The 20486-nt window shown below is 41.5% G+C and overlaps 2 protein-coding genes across 5 annotated transcripts in view; both read right to left on the bottom strand.

Moving 5' to 3' along the window:
• The window catches only part of LOC138962934 (organic cation transporter protein-like), a 66895-nt gene extending 62203 nt beyond the window's left edge, over positions 1-4692 (bottom strand). The window contains exon 1 of the mRNA XM_070334903.1: positions 4375-4692. Within this exon, the coding sequence (XP_070191004.1) occupies positions 4375-4526 (152 nt within the window). The 5' untranslated portion in view covers positions 4527-4692. The remainder of the gene's footprint in view (positions 1-4374) is intronic.
• A 5949-nt stretch (positions 4693-10641) lies between these two features.
• LOC138962926 (papilin-like) overlaps positions 10642-20486 on the bottom strand; it is a 92372-nt gene continuing 82527 nt past the window's right edge. For 3 of the 4 annotated variants that reach the window (XM_070334883.1, XM_070334884.1, XM_070334886.1), the window contains 5 exons: positions 19088-19258; positions 16372-16542; positions 14913-14998; positions 11725-11809; positions 10642-10994 (listed from right to left, as the gene is read on the bottom strand). In XM_070334883.1, the coding sequence (XP_070190984.1) occupies positions 10810-10994; positions 11725-11809; positions 14913-14998; positions 16372-16542; positions 19088-19258 (698 nt within the window). In that variant the 3' untranslated portion in view covers positions 10642-10809. The remainder of the gene's footprint in view (positions 10995-11724; positions 11810-14912; positions 14999-16371; positions 16543-19087; positions 19259-20486) is intronic. The other variant, XM_070334885.1, reaches the window with a different exon arrangement.

Here is a 20486-nt window from a genome sequence, read left to right as displayed (position 1 = left end):
CGGCCGGGTCATACCTAAGACTTTAAAATTTGGCAATCTAGTGGCTGCTCCGCCTGGCGTCTGGCATTATGGGGTTAGTGCTAGGACTGGTTGGTCCGGTGTCAGAATAATGTGACTGGGTGAGACATGAAGCCTGTGCTGCGACTTCTGTCTTGTGTGTGGCGCACGTTATATGTCAAAGCAGCACCGCCCTGATATTGCCCTTCGTGGTCGGCTGGGCGTTGAGCAAACAAACAAACAAATACGCACATAGACAGTCGGACACACACACCTTTACAAACAAACACATATACACACTCATACACACACAAACATACACACAAACTCATGCACACACACACATTCACACCTACACACACACACACACACACACACACTCTCTCTCTCTCTCTCTCAAACACACACACACACACACACACACACACCAAGTCACACACACACACACACACACTCACTCACACGCACTCACTCTCTAACAAAAAACTTCATACACACAAAACACACACCCATACGCACATATGGACAGACGGACATGCACACCTTTACAAACAAACACACATACACGCACACACATACACTTATGCCCACACACACACTTACACACACACGAGTACAGACTCATGCACGCGTGTGCACGCACACACACACACACACACAAATACACACACACCACACACATACGAGTACAGACTCATGCACGCGTGCGCGCACACACACACACACACACATACACACACACACAGTAACACTAACACATGTGCACAAAATGAACACAAACACACACACTGCGCGAGAGAGAAAGACTACAGGGAGGCATGACGTCATGATGCATTAATTGACGTCAAAGACTTTCGACCGTGACGTGTTCTTCTTACGCGAGCTTTATCCATAGACTTGGAAACTACGGAATTTCTACCCGTCCAAAGCGGCCTGGGGTGGCGTTTGCTGAAAAAATGGGGGCGCCTATTTTACCCACCGTATTTTTGTTAGTATGGTCCCCATTTTTGGTGAACTTCCATCTCCAACTGTAGCACGTAGCCGGGCACAACGAATCCTTCTTTATCATGTATTATTCGGTGTGCACATTTCTCAAATCGATTACAGTATAGCGTTCACGGGATACCTCCAGCTTCGCTGGGATTAAGTAGATGTGCAACGCCAAGGCACTGCATACCCCAGCGAAAGACAAACCTCTCTCTTACTCTCTCTCTTTCTTTCTCAAACACACACACACACGAACACACACACACACACACACGCACTCACACACACACACACACACACGCACTCACACACACACACACACACCCCAAGTCACACACGTACACACATACACACTCACTCACACGCACTCACTCACTCTCTCACACACACTTCATACACACAAAACACACCCCCATACGCACATATAGACAGACGGACATAAACACCTTTACAAACAAACACACATACACACACACATACACTTACGCACACACACACATACACACACCCACCCACTCTCTCTCTCTCTCTCTCTCTCTCTTTCTCTCTCTCTCTTTCTCTCTTATACAAACACACACACACACACACACACACACACACACACACACACACACACACACACACACACACACACTGTACATACGCACGAAGAAATACGCACATAGACAGTCGGACACACACACCTTTACAAACAAACACATATACACACTCATACACACACAAACATACACACAAACTCATGCACACACACATTAACACACACCCTCTCTCTCTCTCTCAAACACACACACACACACCCACACACGCACACACACGCACACACACACACACACACACACACCCCAAGTCACACACACACACATGCACACACTCACTAACACGCACTCACTCACTCTCACAAAAAACTTCATACACACAAAACACACACCCATACGCATTATGGACAGACGGACATACACACCTTTACAAACAAACACACATACACGCACACACATACACTTATACCCACACACACATTTACACACACACGAGTACAGACTCATGCACGCGTGCGCACACACACACACACACACACACACACAAATACACACACACACACACCACACACATACGAGTACAGACTCATGCACGCGTGCGCACACACATACACACACACACACACACACACACACACACACACACACACACACACAAACAGTAACACTAACACATGTGCACAAAATGAACACAAACACACACACTGCGCGAGAGAGAAAGACGTCAGGGAGGCATGACGTCATGATGCATTAATTGACGTCAAAGACTTTCGACCGTGACGTATTCTTCTTTCGCGAGCTTTATCCATAGACTTGGAAACTACGGAATTTCTACCCGTCCAAAACGGCCTTTGCTGAAAAAATGGGGGCGACTATTGCACCCACCGTATTTTTGTTAGTATGGTCCCAATTTTTGGTGAACTTCCATCTCCACCTGTAGCACGTAGCCGGGCACAAAGAATCCTTCTTTATCATGTATTATTCGGTATGCACATTTCTCAAGTCGATTACAGTATAGCGTTCACAGGATACCTCCAGCTTCGCTGGGATAAATACTGGGCGGTAGTTAAACGACAGTTTGACTTTAAAAGACACAATGTTGCAGCTTTTTCAAGAATACGGGCCCAGATGTGAGACAGCGAGGCGAACAGTTTCCACGGCGAAGAGTGGGCCTTTACAGTGAGCCCGCCCCCACCCCACCCACCCCCCACCCCCCTTTTAAGACCTTCAAACATTGGAGAAAATCAGGTCTTAAACTGGGGGTAAATTGACAGAGGTTTTGAACAGACAATCTGAACAAAGCAAGGACAGGTCTTAAAATGGGGGTAAATTGACAGAGGTTATGAACAGACAATCTGAACAAAGCAAGGACAGGTCTTAAAATGGGGGTAAATTGACAGAGGTTATGAACAGACAATCTGAACAAAGCAAGGACAGGTCTTAAACTGGGGGTAAATTGACAGAGGTTATGAACAGACAATCTGAACAAAGCAAGGACAGGTCTTAAAATGGGGGTAAATTGACAGAGGTTATGAACAGACAATCTGAACAAAGCAAGGACAGGTCTTAAAATGGGGGTAAATTGACAGAGCTTATGAATAGACAATCTGAACAAAGCAAGGACAGGTCTTAAAATGGGGGTAAATTGACAGAGCTTATGAACAGACAATCTGAACAAAGCAAGGACAGGTCTTAAAATGGGGGTAAATTGACAGAGCTTATGAACAGACAATCTGAACAAAGCAAGGACAGGTCTTAAAATGGGGGTAAATTGACAGAGGTTATGAACAGACAATCTGAACAAAGCAAGGACAGGTCTTAAAATGGGGGTAAATTAACACAGGTTATGAACAGACAATCTGAACAAAGCAAGGACAGGTCTTAAAATGGGGGTAAATTGACACAGGTTATGAACAGACAATCTGAACAAAGCAAGGACAGGTCTTAAAATGGGGGTAAATTGACAGAGGTTATGAACAGACAATCTGAACAAAGCAAGGACAGGTCTTAAAATGGGGGTAAATTGACAGAGGTTATGAACAGACAATCTGAACAAAGCAAGGACAGGTCTTAAAATGGGGGTAAATTGACAGAGGTTATGAACAGACAATCTGAACAAAGCAAGGACAGGTCTTAAAATGGGGGTAAATTGACAGAGCTTATGAACAGACAATCTGAACAAAGCAAGGACAGGTCTTAAAAGGGGGTTCCACTGTAGACGCTGACGTGGTCTGTTACTGGTTGTGTCCAGCGCCTGTGGAGACCTGACCCCCAAGATGACCCACACCAAGATGACCCACACCAAGATGACCCACACCAAGATGACCCACACCAAGATGACCCACACCAAGATGACCCACACCAAGATGACCCACACCAAGATGAGCTCCTCGCACTGTCCGACTGTCCGGCTGTCGCCTCCAATGTCACCACTTTCCGCTTGTGCGGTACGCTACAACCGTACATATAACACTTAGCATTGACAATTATTGTTAAAAAAAAAAATTCCTCACTAATAAACAATTCGAACGCGTGTTATTTTATTTTGTTGATGTTGATTCTGGAAAGCATCCATGATGCGAGTAGCTATTGATCACAATATTTAAAATGAATGAATCCGTCACAAAATTAATGTCATATGATACCACTGTTTGTGTGTGAGTGTGAGTGAGTGTGTGTGTGTGTGTGTGTGTGTGTGTGTGTGTGTGTGTGTGTGTGTGTTCGACATTTGAGCACACGCTCAACACTTCCCTTCCCCGGAGGAGATCTTACAACAGTGGATTAAGACACACACACACACACACACACACACACACACACACACACACACACACACACACACACACACACTTACCTGTGATGAGGCATTTTCATGGTGAACACAGGTGACATATTGTGCATGACAACAGCACCACTAGTCACACACGCAATGAACAATATTCTCTTCTGATATAGTCCGAACTCCCCTCCTTTACGAAGCACGTCGTCGAAGGTCTCCAAGGTCATTTTCTTTCAAAGTGACTTGAACTGAAGTGAAATGAACAATTCTAAACCAATCTGAGCTGAACTGAACTTATTTTCAGTACTTTCAAGGTTTCCCCGTTAAATAGACTGAGTTGATGTACATAATTATGACAACATAACTTTTGATATGAGAAAGAGCCTGTGACTGAGTTCCCCATCCAGTGAACTAGGTCAGGTCAATCTGAACCTTCGTATTTAGCGTGGGATGAGTAACGTTACGATTCCACACGTAGGCCACCTTTAGTTATACGCTGCTTAGCGCAACGAAATGATATGTATATGCAAAAGCATTTATGCTCACGCCTCCCGTTGATAAAGAAAATGTAATTTAAAACAAAAGTGGGGAATTCATTGTACTGCTGTGTTGATGCGATATGTATCTGTACGTGACATGAATTTGCTACACCAATTTCTGTACTTATTATTTTTTTCTGATCAAAAAGGGAGCGTGTCATCAAGACATAGGTCCCATACATTAAAATAACTACCTTCGTGCACGCGTGAACCATGATGTAGATCGTAATCAAACAACGGGAAAGGTATGACATATCAAACGTCTTATTTGTGACTAAACAAAACGTTACCTACCCAAAACGTAACGTGTTGTTTTGTCACACATTAAACGTTCCAATTACATACCTTTCTTGTTTCTGGTTTCTGAATTTTGGATTTCATGATGTATACCATTATAAATCTGCCCGGAATTGTATCATTATTCGCAAACAGCATTATCTACTGGGATTGCAGTATTAGCAACCTGCGTTCTTAGTAGAGGTGTTTTGCTGAAATAACTCAATGACTTGGTCCAACAATCAGTTGCATAACGCCGGCTTCTTGTGTCGAGTGGGATTTTCTGTTTTATTTTTTAATGTTACATTTTTAACTGACATCTGTCTATATATGCTAGTAACAATAACAACAACAACGACGACGACAACGGCAACAGCAACAACAACAACAACGACGACAACAACTACAACAACAACAACAGCGGCAACAGAACCAACAGCAACAACAGCAACAACAAGAGCAACAACAGCAACAACAACTCGGTCTGGAACCAGACAAGCGGGAAGGTCAACATTGGGACACATTGAATATTTATCAGGAGCTTTTAAGGGGAAGGCCATTGTTCACGAAGACGTACCAGCGTACGCGCTTTCCAAATACTAGTCCAGTAAAAAGTGGAACATACTGGATTGCCTCTGTCAAAGTTGAGTGTTTTTCAAAGCAAGTCTTCCCTCTCGTACAACCGCGCGTGTCAATTAGGTCTGAAAAGCTCCTAAAAGTACCAACATTGAAACTGGAAACGTACGGGAAGAAATCCTTTAAGTATCGAGCCCCTTCTGTTTGGATATATAACTGCCCGCTGACCTCCGCAGTTACTCTTCCCTGTCACAGTTCAATTCAAAACTAAAAACATACCTTTTCGGCAAACATTTATTTACCATAAAAATACACTTTCAAGCCTGGTCCGTTCCGAATGGTCATTTTTGCCCCATGTACTGTACTGTACTGTACATCGTTTTTCATATAATTATGTGTGTTGCGCGCGAGTGCGCGTGAGTGCGTATATATGTTTGTGATCATGTATTATTGTGCAATGTGTATTATATAGTGCGTGTGTGTGTCCGCACGTGTGTTTGTGATAATGTTTTATAGTGCAATGTGTTATTCATTGATATATTAAGTGTGTGCTTGCACTGTAAAGAATGTTATGTTGTTGTAATTTCAATGATTGTGCAGCGCTCTGAGCAGGGATAAACCCTGGATACATGCGCTTTATAAATAGTATGCATTATTATTAACACTGGTGCACGTGCACTGGCCTATACGTGAGAACGTCTTCCACTTGGACACATTCCCAAACTCAGCCCACTCCCTGTTTTCTGCCAAGAGTGGGAATTATTGTGTTTAACTGACGTATGGGTCACCCTGCAAAATGGACTCATAAGTATTCGCTGGGTATGTGTGTATATATATAGTGTATAAAGCATACGAATATTGTGTGAACAGTACATGTGGTGATTTTTGTCCGTATGGTTAATTGTTTTATGTAGGTTCTACATTTAATTGTTCTACTCTGTATATGTTCTTTTGTAAAGGGCCTAGAGCCATAGGTTAGGCACTTAAAAATTTCCAGCTATTATCATTATTATTAAGATAATTCAAATATGCACAAAATGCAACCAGACTGTTCAATTTTGTTATGTGACCAAGTGGAGGGATGCTTATATATCACATACAAGCCAGGGCAGTAATGTGATGGGTGACATGATCATGCACAATATCCCAAAAAAAGCATGACAAGTTCTTGGGCGTTTTGATAACAACCCTGCACATTATTGAAATGGATCTCTAGCAGATGATAATGATTTCTTGAAAATGAGCCCAGCGACGCATAAAACGTTTATGATCAGATCAAAGAAAACAGCTTTAAAATCTGATTGTAAAGGAAGAGCCCCTTATATTTTCTTCTTCTTCTTCTTCTTCGTTCATGGGCTGAAACGCCCACGTTCACTCATGTTTTTTCACGAGTGGATTTGTACGTGTATGGCCGTTTTTACCCCGCAATTCAGGCAGCATACGCCGATTTCGGGGGAAGCATGCTTGGTATTTTCGTGTTTCCATAACCCACCGAACTCTGACATGGATTACATGATCTTTTCCGTGCGCACTTGGTCTTGTGCATTTACGCACACACATGCACACAAACACACACACACACACACACACATATATATAGATAAGGCACTAGCAGGTCTGCACAAAATCCTGGGAGATCGGACAAATCTCCACAGTTAACCATCCAGGCGGCCGCGGCCGGGATTTGAACACACGACTTTCCGATTAGGAGGCCGATGTCTTATCCACTACGCCACTGCGCCCGTCCGTCAGGGCCCCTAAACGGCTCCTGTTCTCAGAAAAATGTCGACGCAAGAGCGATCAGATTCAATTTATTAACCGCAGATACCCTCGCGAGAACATGCGCCGGAGACGCACAACCCACAATCCCGTTAAGGATTTTCCCCTTTTACACAGTGCCGGTAGCGTTCACTCTTAATGTGACAAAATCCAAAAAACAACTAGACTGTCAACGTTCCAAAGGTCACAATAAAAAACACCAATACACAAAGAAACAAGCAAGAGAGCAAGCAAACAAACAAACAAACAAATACACGCAAACGAGCAAGCACGCTTCGGAGAGCAGATACATACCAACGAGAGTTTCTCGCTGTTAATCGAAGATCGTATGAGTGGTGGGTTAAGGGTGGAGATGTTTCCGATCTCCCAGGTCAACTTACGTGCAGACCTGCTACTGCCTTATCCCCCTTCGTGTGTACACACAAGCACAAGATCAGAGATTTTTCATTCACGTCCTGCCCAGTCCACAACCAGGGGAAGAAGGCTTTGTATATGTAGCCAACTTAACCCTTGTGCAGAGCAGGGGCGTGAATTAATCTTTGGTTGGTTTTTCATGACAACTGTAGTTGCATGCATGCATTGCCCCCCCCCCCCCCCCCCTCTCTCCCTCCCCCTCTTCGCCGTTGAATTGAGGGTCCGTTTCCCTGCGGTGTATGCCTGTTCCTCTTTTCTTTGTCTCGTTTGGTGCTGAGCCCGGCTGAGGCCATTCTCACGCTGTTTGTGTGTGCGTGCGCGTGTGTTCCGTTAGTCTCGACACTTCTCATGTTGTGATGGTCAGCACTGGTCCGCTCGAGCAGGCTTGTGTTTTGTTCAGTTCTGCTGGCGCGGACTTGTTACAATCTGTTGTTGTGGTTCTCTTGCACTGAATACTCATTCCATGCAGAGCGTTCATTCTTTGAATTAGAGAATCTTCTTTTCACCATGCACCTTCTGGGACAACCTGTGTCTGGCCTGTCTGAAAACACCTCCGCGTGAGGGGTTATGCTGCCAACGCGGTGAAGATAAAGAGGGAACATTTTCTCTGTCCGCGCGGCAGCAAGCAGGATGTCTCTGAACTGCATGCCTCCTCTTCAGTTTCATTCTGTTAATTCTGTTGCAAATCTCTCTCTCTCTCTCTTTATTATTTTAATAATTATTGTTTGCCCTTGCTTATTTTATCGTGCTGATTGTTTGCTTGCTTGTTTTTTTTCTCTCTATCCTTGGAACATAAAGTTCCATCATCTCTCTCTCTCTCTACCAGAAGTTAGTCCCTCTTTAGGGCGAGGGCTGGATGTAAAAAAAGCAGATCACTGCTTAATATATTACCCTCGTTAGATAAAGAATTGTCATTGTCGTTGTCAGATAAGTTTCCCTAATTGTAAATTCTGTATCGAGTATTACCTACATCTAGGCTGACACCAGTGTGAAAGCTGTGGCGTGTACGAGTATTCAATCAATCAATCAATATGAGGTTTATATCGCGCGTATTCCGTGGGTACAGTTCTAAGCGCAGGGATTTTTAAAAAAATTTTAATTTGTTTTAATTTTTGTAAAAAAAAATTTGTTAATGCAATTTATATCGCGCACATATTCAATGCCGTGTGATATGGAATTTTTTGAAAGCTGCGGCGTGTACGAGTATTCAATCAATCAATCAATATGAAGCTTATATCGCTCGTATTCCGTGGGTACAGTTCTAAGCGCAGGGATTTAAAAAAAAAAAATTTAATTTAATTTTTTATTTTTTTTAATGCAATTTATATCGCGCACATATTCAATGCCGTGTGAGATGGAATTTGTTTTACACAATACATCACGCATTCACATCGGCCAGCAGATCGCAGCCATTTCGGCGCATATCCTACTTTTCACGGCCTATTATTCCAAGTCACACGGGTATTTTGGTGGACATTTTTATCTATGACTATACAATTTTGCCAGGAAAGACCCTTTTGTCAATCGTGGGATCTTTAACGTGCACACCCCAATGTAGTGTACACGAAGGGACCTCGATTTTTTGTCTCATCCGAAAGACTAGCACTTGAACCCACCACCAAGGTTAGGAAAGGGGGGAGAAAATTGCTAACGCCCTGACCCAGGGTCGAACTCGCAACCTCTCCCTTCCGAGCGCAAGTGCATTACCACTCGGCCACCCAGTCCACAGTATTGAGAGGTGACCCTGATCGATGCGTCACCCTGAACGCATACCCAGTGAACTGGCCTTGACATTGAAAGAGTAAGGGACGTAATCGAATAGTCATATTACAGAACGAAATTTAAAACACAAGATCTTGACACAGTATGGCTCGATTTTTTTGACCAAGAGGCTTAAAAACAGTTAGAAAAACCAAGTTTACCCCGAACTGGTTGTAGTAACACACTTCTTTCTGTACTTCCTAGTCATGAAACTAATGGCAACGGAGGAGACCTCACTCGGGGGTAGGGTTTTAATATGCGTCTGCCCCACAAGAATGCTGATTTCCGGGAAATCATTTGTGACCCTCCACCACGGAATGAGTCGCATGTCACCTTTGCATGATGTTCATATTTTTGCATTTTCCTAAAGAGTTTTTGTATGCTCTATCCAGAGGTGAAAACCGTTTTAGAAAAGAGCGAAAACTGTTTGAGTTGTAAGCCTGTGACTAAGGTGACCCTCACACTGTTTCCAGACACTCCCCGGACTTATTTTAAGCCTAGCGCAGAACCGCGCGAGGTGACATGCGACTCATTTCGTGGTGGAGGGTCACATTTTAGAAAACTTGTTTGAAAAACAAAGTTTGGTCCCTTATAATTAACTAAGCCCGAACTGGTCGTTTTAGCGCAGATAATTATACTATTTGTTCTGCACTCCCTGGCCATTACCGGCAAAAAAGGGACCTCAATATTGGAGTTCAGAGTTGCCTACACATAAAGAATGAGGACATCCGGTTAAATATGTTAGATACAGAAATCTGCGTTATTGCAACAGGTTTGGACTTCAAGACGGTCGGTCCAAAAAAAAATCCAAACTGTGCAAAGTTCTCATAGTCAGTCAAATTTCGTTCTGAAATATGCATATTAGGTTACCTCTCTTATTTCTTCAGTATCGATGATAGTTTTGTCTGGTCTTGAGTTCAAGTTGATCTGTGTTCGCGCATTCGCTTCCGTAGATAGTTTCATGTGATATTCTAGGACGTCGACACACATTCTTGAGTTAAATTTTAACGAAGCTTCCTTTTATTTCAAAACTTCAACACAAAGTAACAGCATAAAACATAATATTCTTTTTATGAATTCAGGAAAAAAAAGTAAATAAAAACAAAAGCAAAAACAAAAAACAGTTGCCTCCGATCTTGGTCTAAGTCACATAAGCGCAGTCCGTTTATTTGACATAGCGCCTTCTTTGTCCGCATTCTCGCTCACAATTCAATCTGCTCGTGAACCTGTTTCCGTTGCCTTGGCAACCGCCGTAGTTGAATGCCTTGCAGGAGTTGGACTTTTGGTCGTAGTAGAAACTGGGAATGAGCGCTTCACACGGGCCAACCACTGGAGGAAGGGAACACACATCTGGAAAATAAAATCAAAACTGGCTTTACAACTTTTGCCAACCTCTTTGCGAGCAGTGAACACAATCTGAAAAAAATCAAAATTGGTTTTGCAACTTTCGCCAACCTCTTTGGAAGCAGTGAACACACATCTGATACAATAAAGTCGAAGACTGGCACTGGAATTCTCGCCGTCCGCTTTGTCCGCTGAACACACATCTAGACCCAACATAATGTCAAAAACTGGCACAAAAGCCGTGTCAGCAGCGAATACATTTAACTCTTCCACGATATTATACTAGAAACTAAAGTGTTCCACTTTGAACACCCTTTCTGTAACAGGTTTTGAACACTGAGACATAGTACATAGTTTTACAAGCAAAGTAGCACACATGGTAAACACTCCTGTTCAATTAGAACTATATACTATGTCACCCTATGTTCAAAACTGGATATCGATAGGGTGTTCAAATATGGAACAATTTATTGTAGAGTTTTCGTGTACGTTTAGCTCTATCCATACTTAAATAAACTGTCCCATGATTTATGTCCTTTGCCACATTCGTCAAAATGGTCATACAAGTTTGTTAGCAGTTGTTTTGCCAATTTTCCGAAGTGTTCATGCAGTTGTTGTTGACGTTGCCTTTCCCTCAGTACAGCATGGTTATTTGACACAATTATTTCTCACAATGGTGCAGGTGGTGTTGACAAAAGAAGCACTACACTCGAATGAAATAATTCGTAATTCTCACCCGCAGAACAAGCAGCGTTGCATTCACGCGAGGTGGAGAACCGGTTGGCATTGCCGCCACAGCCGCCGTAGACGAACGACTCACAGGCAGGTTTCACGGTAATCAGACTCTTTGATGTGTGTAAACTTTGCCTTCAAATTACTTGCTTACTGTGTTGATTTTCATCATTTTTTCTGCTTGGCATGAGTAAGTATGGTATTTGCAATACAAAAAAATAAATAAAAGCTAAAATGTTTGTGTTTGAGCAATTATTTGAGCGCGTTTTTCGAAGCGAACGTGTGAATCCTGACAGACACCATTTCCTTCTGTCACATGACCCCATCTCAAAGTGTGATTCAACAGACACGAAAATAACACACAAAACTTATGATAATGGGGTTATTAATTCAATTAATACACAAGGTTAGTCTCTGACTAGAGAAAATAGGGAAACAATATCAAATGGGAGCATAAAACTGTTTCTGGAAAAATTTTCAATCACCACCGAAAGTGTCTGTCAGTAAAAAAAACACGTGCTTTGTTTGCCAAGCAAAGCCTAATTTTACACATCGCGTGCTTTTGTCTGTTATTCTTGCTTGTGAACATCATTTTATTGATGTTCTTCAATGGAAAGCAGGTGTATCATCAACAGTATCACAAAATCGCAAAGAATGAACATTTTTGTTGTGATCCGACCGGTGTCTGTAGACTGAATCACACGTTCGGCAAACTTCGTTTTTAACGGAAATAACCGAGCCTTTAATCGGAAACGACGTTTCAACCGCTTCATATCGTCTGCAGGAAGAAAAAGAGGAATGCGATACCCAGTGAGTAAAACATTTAATCGTTTTTAGTGCCTTTTGATCAAGTTTTGTTGCGTCTGTCAGCAACGTTCGTCAACCCAACGTTCGGCACAGCGACGCACGCATACGGATTTGCAGCGTTTGCATTCGGAAAGTGAGGGATTTGTGAGTTCGTTTGCATAATTTCAATCGCTAGTAGGTTTTCCCTTCGTCTCCCATTCTTGTGTGTACATGTTATTGGCATTTCATTGTGTAAATTGAAAGTTTGTGAGTAACAGTAGTAAAATCTGTCGAACGTTGGCAACGCTGACAGACGGAAATATCGAACGTTGCCTTCAATGACAGACTGGCTTGGCGATCGTACTTTCGATTCGTAGGAACACAATATATAGAGACAACAATGTGCGCTCGTTACCACAACGGTCATGAACCGGTGTAACACAAAATTTTTACTCCACGAAAAATTGACTCGGACGGAGTAAACTTCCAGTAAAAATCTTGTACGAAAAAAGAACTCACAAGGAACTAAATTTTTACTCCCCAAATATTTACTCCCAGTAAACATCTCGTACGAGAAACTTAGGGCCTACTCCTTCGTTTATAATTCGCGCAATATCCCATTTACGTGCAATCCCGTTTTGCCGCCGTCCCATTTTGGCGACATTTAACAAGCCAAGCGTCATTTTACTCCCGCATCCCATTTTGGCGCAATCCCGTTTCGCCGCTATCCCATTTTTTTCTTTTTTTTTTCTTTTTACATTTAGTCAAGTTTTGACTAAATGTTTAACATAGAGGGGGAATCGAGACGAGGGTCGTGGTGTATGTGTGTCTGTGTGTGAGTGTGTGTGTGTGTGCGTGTGTGTGTGTAGAGCGATTGAGAGTAAACTACTGGACCGATCTTTATGAAATTGACATGAGAGTTACTGGGTATGATATCCCCGGACGTATTTTTCAGTGTTTCGATAAATGTCTTTCATGACGTCATATCCGGCTTTTTTTAAAAGTTGAGGCGGCACTGTCACACCCTCATTTTTCAATCAAATTGATTGAAATTTTGGCCAAGCAATCTTCGACGAAGGCCGGACTTCGGTATTGCATTTCAGCTTGGTGGCGTAAATATTAGTTTATGACTTTGGTCATTAAAAATCTGAAAATTGTAATTAAAATTATTTTTTTATAAAACGATCTAAATGTACGTTCATCTTATTCTTCATCATTTTCTGATTCCAAAAACATATAAATATGTTATATTCGGATTAAAAACAAGGTCTGAAAATTAAAAATATAAAAATTATTATCAAAATCAATGGACGTCTACCCACAACACGCCACTGGATGCCGCGTGGTGCCAGTCGTGAAAACCAGGTTCTTTGTCCCACAGTGAGACATTCAAGTTGGGGACTTTGTGACCGCTGACTTTGTCAGCATGGATGGAAAGGTGGAGAGATACAGGGCGGTGATCATCCCCAAGTCAACCCATTTCCCCGATGGGCCAGATCGAGAGGAGATCTGTGTGAAGTGTTTGCGCGCAAAAGACAATGGGAGATACTATGTCTTTCCTAATGTTGATGACATTTCATGCTTGCCAATGGCTCAGATAAAAAAAATCCCACCAACGAACCATGAACAACAGGGGGGATTACTATTTTGACATGTGACCAAGTCTCATTTGAGCGTTCACAGTGTTACCTGAGAATAGCACACCCCCTTGAATTGGGACCAAAGAAAAAGCGTTGTATATATGCATTTTTGAATGCTTTTCTAAAGTCATAAGTTCATTTGTGAAAAAAATAAATGTTTAGGGATTGTTTTGCTGAATGCATGCAGTTAAGAAATTGACCCCGTTTTCAAATTTAGGGGGTAGGGTTGCCCCATAGCCCACGTATGTCTGTGTGACTGTGTCAAATATCAATCTACTTTGCGTACAAACTGTATAGATGTTTGTTTTTCGATTTTAGAATGATTTCTTAAGCTGGTTAGAACTTCTGAGGTCTACAGGAAACGATAAAGATAAAAAAAATGTACAAAATATAAGTAGCGTCCTTTATCTTACCATTGTTCTGATCAATACTGTCCCTTTATTTGCAAGTTAACCGTTTTTATTAATGTGTTCAAGGAGTATGTTAAAAATTATTATCAATGGTTGCTTTAAACAGCACCTTTGGGCAGTTATTATGCACTGAAGTTGTAAAAGCATGTTTTGGGGGTTTTAGGATATAGCGTCTTGGAACGCCAATCATCTTGGAAATACGAATGTTCATATAATTTTTTTTACTGTTTTGGATAGATAAAAAGTTGAACTCTTGGTGCAAACTGTTTTTTGGCCCCTGTTTGACTATTTATTATTTTGGAATATTGTGTGTGAGAGGGAAACTGCAATCCTCAATATCATGAAACGTGCCCACACTGCTTTGTGGCAGAGTTGAAGAAGAAGCTTGGAAAGAATGCAAGGCATCGGCCAGGTTCTTGTGGCAGCTGGCAAATGTCTGTCACTTGAACACACACACACAAAACGGAGGGAAATGCTTTAAGATATTTCATTTAATGATGCAAACCATCGTGTCAACCACCACAGATCCGTTAAACGCACACTCTTTCTCGAGTAAAGTTCGACTCGCGGTCTCAGAGCTGGCTAGGATTTTACATGCGATAAGAGCAGCCCTCCCCTTGGACACATACCAACAATCAACAGTGTATGTGGTCTCTGCACACAGTGTTGTTTTTCTTACACCAAATACATTTTGGGGAAGACGCTGGTGGCATTTTAAGAAATAAATTCATAAAAACAATTGTGAAGCCTGTACATGAACGATTTTTGGTATGTGACCAAGTTGAGGGATGGTCGTACCACATGTACACTCCTGGAAATCTCTGAGATGTTGGGTGGAACTGAGAAGGAGTGTGGCGTTCAAGCCTGTTACATTGGATCAAAGCACATTTTCACTTGGAAACTTACCAATCAAGATAGGTATACCTCTTGACTCTGCTTCGATGTTTTACGCTCTCGCCAACGTCATTGTGCAGTGAACACACTTCTCAACAAGAAATGTCAAAGACTGGCATTGCATTTCTCGCCAACCTCTTTGTGCAGTAAACACACTTCTATACAAGAAATATCAGAGACTGTCATTGCATTTCTCGCCAACCTCTTTGTGATCAGTGAACATACTTCTATATACGAAATGTCAAAGACTGGCATTGCATTTCTCGCCAACCTCTTTGTGATCAGTGAACACACTTCTGTTAAACAAAATGTCAAAGATTGGTACTAACATTCTCATCATCCTCTTTGTTCAATGAACACACTTATAAACAAAACAAAAACTATTAGGTACTGGCATTAAAACTGTGTCAGTAGCGAAACGGTCTAACTCTTCCACGATATCAAATTAAAGTTTTACTCTTTCCTTGTAACTCACTTAAAAAAATGTTACATAATTTATTTGCTTGGCCACTTTCTTCGAAATGTCCATGAACGTTTCAGCAATTTTGGAAGATTGTTTTCAACAAGTTGTTTCAACAATTTTGCGAAGTTTTAGGCAGTGTAAGTACAGCATGGTTATTTGACATAATCCTGTTCTCTATGGTTCAGATGTTTGGTCCAAAAGGAACACTATTACGGACTGGCAAATTAATTCGTTATACACGAATTTCGGGAGAGAAAAAACCTCTGTCGATTTGATTGAGTTGCGGAAGAGTTGCTTCCCCTTGGTTGTCATTGCTCTTCAATAGAAACACTGAGGCAAGCTACACATGACACTGTAGATTAGCTTGCCTCGGTGTTTCTGGGGAAACAAGGGAAAGCAACTCTTCCAAAACCCATAGAAACTTGACAGAGTTATTTCCAAACATCGTCTATTCTCACCCGCAGAACAAGCCGCGTTGCATTCACTCAAGGTGGAGAACCTGTTGGCATTGCCGCCACAGCCCCCGTAGGTGAACGACTCGCACTGCTGTGTGGCCGAGTTGAAGAAGAATCTTGGTAGCGATGCTCTGCATGGGCCGACTTCTGATGGTAGCTGGCAAATGTCTGTCACTTTAACAAAAACAAGTAGCGTGAAGCCAAGTAAATACATTTAGTCAATCTGTTGAACTCACAGACTGAGATTGAACGCACCGCATTTTTTCAAGACAATACACAACTGCTTTGTCGATTACATACCCCGCTGACGCGGTGACACGATCACGCACAGAAAGTGAGGAGGTAGTATGTATAAGTTACAGCTCCGTCCATCCATGGTATCGCCTGATATTTTGTCGAGACTGGGTCAATACATATGATGAAGTCACTCGAGGATGCACACTTAGTTGATGTTGAAAATAACAAGCACCTTGGCGTCATTCTACAAGGTAATTGTAAATGGGATTCCCGCATAAAAAGTCGAATTGCTAAATGTAGAAAGTCAATTGCGTGTTTTGGTTTATTCAAACATCATTTAAACAAAAAATCACTTGAAGTTATATATAAATCCTTTATGTTACCATTGTTTTATTACGCGGACGTTATTTGGGATAACTGTACACAGTGTTTGGCAGACGAGTTGGAGACATTGCATCTCGATGCAATCTTAATCATTGTAGGTGCAGTACGTGGCACAAGCCACCAACAACTGTATAACGAATCGGGTTTTGTGTCCTTGAAAGATAGGCGACGTCGTCATAAACTTTTGCTGTATTATAAAATTGTAAATCGTTTAACCCCAGAATATTTATATTCCAAACTGCCGGTCCTGGTTTCCGATGTAAATCCTTACCACAGACGACGCCCTCTTGAACGTAAGGTTCCATTGTGCAGAAGTGAGTTATATAAATCTTCATGTTTTCCTTCAACGACAGCTTTGTGGAATAATCTTCCAGAAAATATACAACAAACGCAGTCAGTTGGTGAATTTAAAAGGTATTTGACCGATGGAGATGTTGTTGTTCCACAGTATTATTATTTAGGCAACCGCCAGGCACAGGTATTTCACAGCAGGTTGAGATTAAACATGAGCGATTTGCAACAAGACTTAGTTAACCGACACCTCTCTGATAATTTAGAATGTACGTGTGGAGCATGCCCGGAAGATTCTGAACATCTCTTGTTACACTGTCCAAAATTTAAAGAACATAGAACCATTTTATCCCGTCGCGATATCACCTTGAATGTTTGAAAACGACGTTAAACACCAAATAAAGAAAAAAAGAAAAGAACCATTTTATTCAATAGTCTGCCAACACACGTTCTAGACTGCAAAACACTCTTGTTTGAAAATACTGATTTAACTCTATCTTTGAACACGAAAATATTCTTTGTTGTTCAAGACTATATTATATTAACTGTGCAATTAATGCAGCCAGGCATTCTCTCTCTCTCTCTCTCTCTCTCTCTCTCTCTCTCTCTCTCTCTCTCTCTCTCTCTCTCTCTCTCTCTCCCTCTCTCTTCATCTTATTTGTATAAAATATAATGAAAGATTATCAAGATAAGTGTTGAAGCTATCACTTGTTCACCTTGTTTTGCTATCGGAATGTGTATTGATTATCATTTCAAGAACGTGTCCATAAGCAATCTGCTTGTTAACGTTCTTAATGTTGTTATTGTTTGAAACGTGTGTATGAGAAATTGAATAAAACATGCTTAAACCAAATATCAAAGACTGTCATTGCATTTCTCGCCAACCTCTTTTTGCAGTGAACACACTTCTATACAAGAAATATCAAAGAGTGTCATTGCATTTCTCGCCAACCTCTTTGTGATCAGTGAACACACTTCTATACAAGAAATGTCAAAGACTGGCATTGCATTTCTCGGCAACCTCTTTGTACCGTGAACACACTTCTATACAAGAAATATCAAAGACTGTCCTTGCATTTCTCGCCAACCTCTTTGTGATCAGTGAACATACTTCTATATACGAAATGTCAAAGACTGGCATTGCATTTCTCGCCAACCGCTTTGTGATCAGTGAACACACTTCTGTTAAACAAAATGTCAAAGATTGGTACTAACATTCTCATCATCCTCTTTGTCCAATGAACACACTTATAAACAAAACAAAAACTATTAGGTACTGGCATTAAAACTGTGTCAGTAGCGAAAAGGTCTAACTCTTCCGCGATATCAAATTAAAGTTTGACTCATTCCTTGTAACTCACTTAAAAAATGTTACATAATTTATTTGCTTGGCCACATTCTTCGAAATGTCCATGAACGTTTCAGCAATTTTGGAAGATTGTTTTCAACAAGTTGTTTCAACAATTTTGCGAAGTTTTAGGCAGTGTAAGTACAGCATGGTTATTGGACATAATCATTTTCTCCTATGGTTCAGATGTTTGGTCCAAAAGGAACACTACTACGGGCTGGCAAATTAATTCGTTATACACGAATTTCGGGAGAAAAAAAACCTCTGTCGATTTGATTGAGTTGTGGAAGAGTTGCTTCCCCTTGGTTGTCATTGCTCTTTAATAGAAACACTGAGGCAAGCTACACATGACACTGTAGATTAGCTTGCCTCGGTGTTTCTGGGGAAACAAGGGAAAGCAACTCTTCCAAAACCCATAGACACTTGACAGAGTTATTTCCAAACATCGTCTATTCTCACCCGCAGAACAAGCCGCGTTGCATTCACTCAAGGTGGAGAACCTGTTGGCATTGCCGCCACAGCCCCCGTAGGTGAACGACTCGCACTGCTGTGTGGCCGAGTTGAAGAAGAATCTTGGAAGCGATGCTTTGCATGGGCCGACTTCTGATGGTAGCTGGCAAATGTCTGTCACTTTAACAAAAACAAGTAGCGTGAAGCCAAGTTAATACATTTAGTCAATCTGTCGAACTCACAGACTGACACTTGATCAGGATATTGGGGGGTATAGGATGGTGGACATAAGCATTTTGAATGCAAACATTGCGTCACAGCTTTTGTGTGCTTTTTGCCATGGCACTGTAACACTATTTGAAGTTAGCAGGAAAGGGCTAGGTAATGAGTTTGCATTCCACTGTGAAAATCCACTTTGTGACAGACAGCAGTTGTTCCCTTCATGTCCCCAAATACCTGCAGGCAATCTACAAGTACACTCAGTGAACCATCGTGCGCTGTATTGGAGGGGATTTGGCAGAACTACAACCCTTTTGCGGGGTAATGAACCTTCCACCGCCTGTTAGAAACAGCAGTCAGATGCACATAAATAAGACATTACAAGAAGAGATGAAGACCAAGCAGAGAGGGAAGGCAATCCATACCTGCCAGGTGGTCATTGACTTAAGACTGTAAGTTTCATGTTCATTATCATTACAGTTTGCTGTTGCCGATTTTGACGAAAATTGTCATTTGTGCTTAGTTTGGACGCCAGAATTTGTACACTTTTAGACATACACACTTCAAATTTGGTATGATCAGAGCTAGAAGGGATATTTATGGCATGAAGTAAAATCAAGGCAATCCCTTGAATATTGTGTGAGCAAGTATTTTTCATTTGGGTGAATATGAAGACATAATTTTGCGCTAATATGAGATTATGCGACACCAACTAAACTTAAACACAGGAGGCTGATTTTACTTCATGCCATAGATACTCATCTTATTTAACTAAAAACCAAATAACAAGCTTAAATAATGATTGGTTTGAGAGAAAATGTGTCCAAACTGCTTTGCATATTATGCGTTGGCCGACAACACATAATTATGTTGATTTAATTTTTATGTATAGATATAATTAGTATTGACACACACAAATGAGTGCATCAGATAGAACAGCCATTTTGCTGCATTGTGACCAAATTGCAAGTGTATGTTTTGATTATAGCTATTCTGCCACACAAACACCCATCCGCCAGGTAGGTCTTGTGCAATCATTAACAGCATAAAGCCTACTATCCTTCTTGGCCTCTGCTACGATGTATTACGTAACGCTTTAATTTCCAGGTCAACTTCATACTGGGAAAGGAGAATGTGTGTGTGTTAGAAAGAGAGAGAGAGAGAGAGAGAGAGAGAGAGAGAGAGAGAG

The sequence above is a fragment of the Littorina saxatilis genome, linkage group LG3 (genome assembly GCF_037325665.1).
Source record: "Littorina saxatilis isolate snail1 linkage group LG3, US_GU_Lsax_2.0, whole genome shotgun sequence".
Classification (NCBI taxonomy): Eukaryota; Metazoa; Mollusca; class Gastropoda; order Littorinimorpha; family Littorinidae; genus Littorina; species Littorina saxatilis.
Note: the sequence above shows the minus strand (reverse complement) of the source record. Positions and strands in the feature narration are given on the sequence as shown.